This window comes from Zea mays, chromosome 6 (genome assembly GCF_902167145.1).
Source record: "Zea mays cultivar B73 chromosome 6, Zm-B73-REFERENCE-NAM-5.0, whole genome shotgun sequence".
In the NCBI taxonomy this organism is placed as follows: domain Eukaryota; kingdom Viridiplantae; phylum Streptophyta; class Magnoliopsida; order Poales; family Poaceae; genus Zea; species Zea mays.
The window spans coordinates 41,048,660-41,054,659 of NC_050101.1; the positions used below are offsets into that span (position 1 = coordinate 41,048,660).

General features: G+C 40.2%; 1 protein-coding gene across 1 annotated transcript; it reads right to left on the bottom strand.

The window, feature by feature from the left end:
• Positions 1–774: 774 nt before the first annotated feature.
• LOC100193868 (uncharacterized) lies at positions 775–1,202 on the bottom strand. The gene has a single exon (NM_001328647.1). The coding sequence runs from the start codon at positions 1,142–1,144 to the stop codon at positions 875–877; it is 270 nt and encodes an 89-aa protein (NP_001315576.1). The 5' UTR covers positions 1,145–1,202; the 3' UTR covers positions 775–874.
• Positions 1,203–6,000: the final 4,798 nt, after the last annotated feature.

The window sequence follows — 6,000 nt, forward strand, 5'->3', positions numbered from 1 at the left end:
TTCCCATAAAGCGGGGTTACAGACCGTAATTACAGGGATGTCTTCACAAATTAGGCCCGTAACGCACGGCGGCCACGCGGGGCCCGTAGCAATGGGCCGGATCACACGTGGGCCTCCGAGCTGGACGAAGCTGCGCTGTGGGGTGCCCCTCGTCGCCAGTCTTCGTCTGATGCGGTACATGCGAAGGGTGTCTCTGCCTGCTTTGTCTGTTGGCTCAGTTGCTGCAGCGAGGACATCGAGCGAAGGGAAGACTTCGAGCGAAGGGTGGCGCCTATGCCTTCGCCCCAACATTGTGTGTCGTGTGTATGTTAATGTCATATAAAATATAATATAATTATATTTTTTTTATCAAGAGGATGGGGAACCATTAAAAACCGGATACTCGAATGGAGATGTGTAGGGATGAATTCTATATCCATGATGGGGATAGGGATATGGATATGTATAGGTTTATGAGAATGGGTATGGGATGTTTAAACCTCTCCATTGACATTTCTACTCCCAACAGCAAGGATGTTTAAATCTGACGAGGCTCCATTGACATCTCTACTCGCAACGGCAAGAATATTTAATTTCCTTATAGAAAACGTATCATAATAATCGGTAGGACTAGGACCGTAGGGGATCTGCGTTTCAATTTAAGATGGAAACGAAGGAGTTGGCTCGGTTTATATAACAAAAAGAATCAGGTTCAAAAACCTTAAGATCCAGATAATTTTCAAACAAACGAAGGAGAACATTTAGATCGAGATGATATATAAAACACAAGGGAAATGATCAAGACCCTGCGCTCTTGTTGATTATTCAAGCTCGTTCTCGCAAATGGCATTATACATCACCAGCATTTCTCATCCATCACCACTCCTCCTCACACTCAATTACCGCGATCGACTGTCGCCTCCGCAGGCGGTGGCGGCGACGGCTCGTCGTCGGGGCTCCAGAAGTCGCTGGGCCCAGAGGGCGGGATGATCTTACGCGGCAGCAGATCCCCAACCACGCCATGTGACGTCGTCGACGGAGGCAGCACGCCGTCCAAGCAAGGCCGTGCATTCGCCACCGTTGCCAGGAGCGTCGCCGCTACTAGTACCAACACCGCCACCGTCGCCGTCGCCCTGGCGGCGGCAGTGTTCTTGTTGCTAGTCATGGCTTCTGTTCCTTCCTTTGTTTTTGTATAGGAGAGTGTACCGTGGTGGTGCCCTGGTGATGGACTACTCGTAACGTGTAATATATATATGGTTGAAAAAACGGCAGATTTTGGCTTCTGTTCTTGTGGAGAGAAAAAAAAACGGCAGATTTTCAATGCACCGCCGCCGTGGTTTGGCACTCATTTATATCTTCCTTTGTCGTTTTTTTCTCTTCCAAATTCAGTTTCTTCTGGTGAGCTGGGAATTCGGTTTGGTGGGGGTATCATGAATCGCCTATAGCTAAAGACGATGATATGTATTTGTTGGCCTCCAACTAAAGTTTAGCTGTCCCTGTTTGATTCCTAACGGCTATATTTTGACAGCTAAATTTTAGCTAGTGGCAAGTTTCAAACTAATTCTTATCTACCCGTTGTAAGCTCATGGGATCCAAACAAACTCACACAGAAGTAGAGAGAGGATTACGACGGCATCAATCAATACATGGCAGGTCGTTCTCGCATCTCCATTAGTTCCTATAAAATGCTCCCTAAACTCAGATTATACGATGAACAAAAAATAACTCTAGCCTTCAACGGTTCCTAATTCTTAGGTTGTTAAATATTTTTAAATCATGCTAACTCAGTTTTTATAGTTATTTGCTTACAGATTTAAATTTGGTTCCGTTTGTACGATAAAATTCAATATTCATTATTTTTCTGTTGAATATTATTTTTATTCATATGAATCAGGATTATATGTTTTTCTCTAAATTTTTTGATAGGTTATCTTCTGACTTCTCAAACGAGGATGATGGAATCAACTTTTTTGTAGCTCAAATTATTTAAAGTGCATCACTTGTACACGAGCACGAACTCGATGTCAGACAAGTCATTTCTCAGTGCAATTGACACATAAAATAGGCGATTGGGAGTGCCAAACACCCTAGGGGACTAAATAGGGATATTTAAAAAGTCGCTATATTTGGAGGTCGTATTTAAGGAACGACTCGACCATGACTTGTTAATAACATACTAGTACAATGTCCGTGCGTTGCCATGATATACCAATCATATTTGATGGTATAGTGAGATACCCGAGGGTCCAGTGATAAGACCAGTACGAGGGCCCTCGCACAAAAAATAAATCTAATATTAAAGTGGACCATACTCATAAATAAATTAAAATTAAAGTGAACATATGACCCACGTATCATATATTAAATGGTGCACTTTATCTTAGTCAAAAGTCCAAGAGAGGTATGAGTTTGAAAAGGAGATCTGCTCTTTTTTTATAGCTCGCTCGGTCGCTTGTCCTACTTTGAGTTAGCGAAGTGGTATTATTGTGGAGCGTTGTGTTGCGTATGGCTTCATGTCTTGTTGAGCTCGACCTATATAGAAGGTAACAAACAGTTTGTTCGGGGAGACGTGGGAAAAACATATTTACTCTACACACCTTATGTGTGACGTATGATGCACGAAACTTGTGCTTTAAAGGAGTACTAGTACAATACTCATACGTTGTGATGATACACCAATCATATTTAACGATATAGTATTACAATTGTACAACATCCGAGGGTCTAGTGGCAAGCTAGTGTGATGTACCCTCTCCACAAAAATAAATTTAAAAATAAAGTTGATCCTCCCAAAAAAATAAATTTAAAATTAAAGTCGACATATGATCCACATACCAGATTCAAAGTGCGATGCACTTTATCTTAGCCAAAAGACAGAGAAGGGTATGAATTAAAAAGAAGACCTGTCGCTCGTCCTCCTTCTACTAATAAGGTGGTACTATTTGGAAGCATTGTGCAGCGTGTGGCTTTGTGTCATGTTGGTTTTGGATGTTTTCTCATGGCCCATCTGAGAAGTAACGACATGATTGTTTGATTTTTTTTGCAATTTAACCCTTTTCTCATAATATTTTTACTTTTGGTCTCTTGGAAGACTTATTCTTGTTTTTGAACCCTTTGCTCGGTGCTACAAGCCACGACGCCGAGGTAACACGGCTCAGCACCATGACTTATGGTGCTGAGGTATGGGGCATTGTGCTACATTGGCGCTTATGTGGCGCCTAACTCAGCGTCACATGTAATGACACCGAGCTCGCAAAAATACAATCTATCATGTTTCAGGTTTTTACAATAGATATCAATGAAACAATAATATGTTTTCTCTTTTGTAATGGCTTATGTCTCACCTTCTTGATTGTACAAGGTAAATATTTTATATGGTTCTTATATACATGTTACATTTTCAATACCTTACGTTTTAAATGTATGAGTGCCTATCATATAAGTGGATTTTTTTGTGATGACATATTCATTGGAAGAGGCCAGTCACCACCACCACTGCACAATTGTCAACTGTTGTTGTTTTCTCTATTTTTTATTTTAAATCTTTGATTGTTTTTCCTTCTTTGTCTGGTTGGTTAAATGTCTAAATCTGCATAGAGAAATATGAAAACCAAAATAGCATCAAGGTTGCATTGACATATTATGAAGTTAGGGTGTTAGGGAAGGCACCTATTAATATGGAGTGTTTGTTGAATGAACATTTATATGATATTATGGAGTGTTCGTAGAAGGAACATTTGTATGGTATGATAGTGTTTCTCGATCGATTAATGGTTCTTGTGTACACTAATTTAATATATTAAGGGCTATTTTTACGAGCTCGGCGTCACGGATCTTAGTCTTCGTCTACCACAAAAGATTTATCTTGTTCAATTAGAAAAGTGAGATAGTGGCAATTACAAAAGAGAAAACAAATTATTATTTTGATGATACTTATTGTTAAGACCTTAGAATGACATTAAATTTTAAATGGTCATTATTGTATTTTTGTGAACTTTCTGTCATAACATGTGGTACCGTGCTAGGCGCCAACGCAGCACGTCCATACCTCGGCGCCATAACTGTGTTATCTCAGCGCTAAGGCTTATGATGCTAAGCAAAGGGTTAAAAAACGAGAATACACGTGACCACAAATATTTTATAGAAAGAGTTAAATTGCAAAAAAAAGTTCTAATTATGAGTTGAGACGTGAAGAAAAAATAGATCTACTCTATGTGTTTTAGCCGTGACTTATGATAAACGAAACTCGTGCTTCGAAAAAGTAGAGAAGAAAAAGACTAAATTATTTTTAGATATTTTTTAAACTAGTGGAGATGCTCTAACAGAAAATCGACCGGACACCTTGTGTCACACCCGGATTTAAGTGACAAAGCTGGGTGCATCTCATACATGCGCCAAAGAACACAACATATATAATAACAGAGTGTATAAAGATAAATGTCACAATATAATCAGAGTACTTATTACATAGTGGAAGTCTTACAAAATAAAATATAAATATAGATCGGACTAAAATCCATCCTTGGCGCCAGAAAGTCAACTGGGAGACGCCACCAAGATCGAATCGAACTCCTCGTTGCGTGGCTCCTCTTGAACCACCTGTTCGTCTCCTATGGGGGTGTGAGACAGCAAAGGTGAGCTCACACATGTTCATCGCTCAACAAGTTGTGGGGAATAATGTGGCATGAACTCACCAAAGGTGGGAGTTCATGTGATGTGTAAGGCTGATCAACAATAGTGGTTAAAGCTGAGCATTGCTTTTAATAAGTTGGTCAAATTTTATTAGCAATTACTAAATGTAAGTAAATACCAAACCATAATAAATAATCTCATGCAATGCAAATGACAAAGTGAATTTAAGTTCCATAGATTAATCAAGCGAGAGTCTTAAGCTGTTCATGACCGTGAGCTCGGCTAGTATACCAGTTTTACACTCCGCAGAGGTTGTACCCTGTACCCACAAGTCATGTACCCCATGTCGCCAGGGTTAGCTAGACCCTTAGACACTACCGAGGTGAATGGCTAGGTATCCACTAAGAGGCCTTTACAAAGTTCCACTAGCTTCCGAAAACCCGCTATAGTTTATGGGAAGAGCACTTGCAAGAATCCCTCGTCTGACCGCCATCGCAGCAAAATCAACCCGAGAACCTCCTTGCATGCAACTCCCCTAATGTCCTTGCCCCTTTCGGGTAAGGTAGTCTTCCACTAGCTTTCCTAATTAGTTAGCCAAGGGCGCCCCATTCCACCCTTGTGGTGGCACGTGTTTCTTAAGTTAAGCTTCATGTTCTAATTAAAGATAATGATCTTGACATGAACATAAATGACATAACATAATAATTGGAACATGGATATAATGCAAAACCATATAATGCAATAGCATAACTACCCAAATGATTCAGGGGTAAACAAGGTAAATAGGATAAACATACTAGGCTGACCTATTGCGTCCCATCAAAGTTAAACCTATGCATGAATAAGTGATATTAAAGAACATTATTGGGTAAAAAGTGGTCAAGGGCACAACTTGTCTGGCACTTGAGATTCCAGTTACCAGGGTGATTCTTCAGATTCTCGTAACCTTGCGCTAGTCGTAGCAATACAGACATGGTATAGACAAAATTAACATCACACCAAACATAAGAACATACTGCATAATAATGATCTACGCGTGCTACGGGATCGTGGGAACGAGAACCACTAAAATCGGTGTTACAGTTAAGGAGTTATGATTTTATAGAGGATTTATGTGATTAAAATGTTAAACTATATTATAAATTGGTTAATATAAATTGAAAGTCGCCTAGAGGGGGGTGGATAGGCGGAATCTGAAATTTATAAACTTAAGCACACACTACAAACCGGGGTTAGCGTTAGAATTAAATTCGAGTCCGAAAGAGAGGGCAAAAACAAATCAACAAAGAAATAAAGCGGATGACACGGTGATTTGTTTTACCGAGGTTCGGTTCTTGCGAACCTAGTCCCCGTTGAGGTGGTCACAAAGACCGGGTCTCTTTCAACCCT

Coding starts and splice junctions, on each gene's coding strand:
- LOC100193868 (NM_001328647.1), bottom strand. CDS start 1,144: ATGACTAGCAACAAGAACACTGCCGCCGCCAGGGCGACGGCGACGGTG.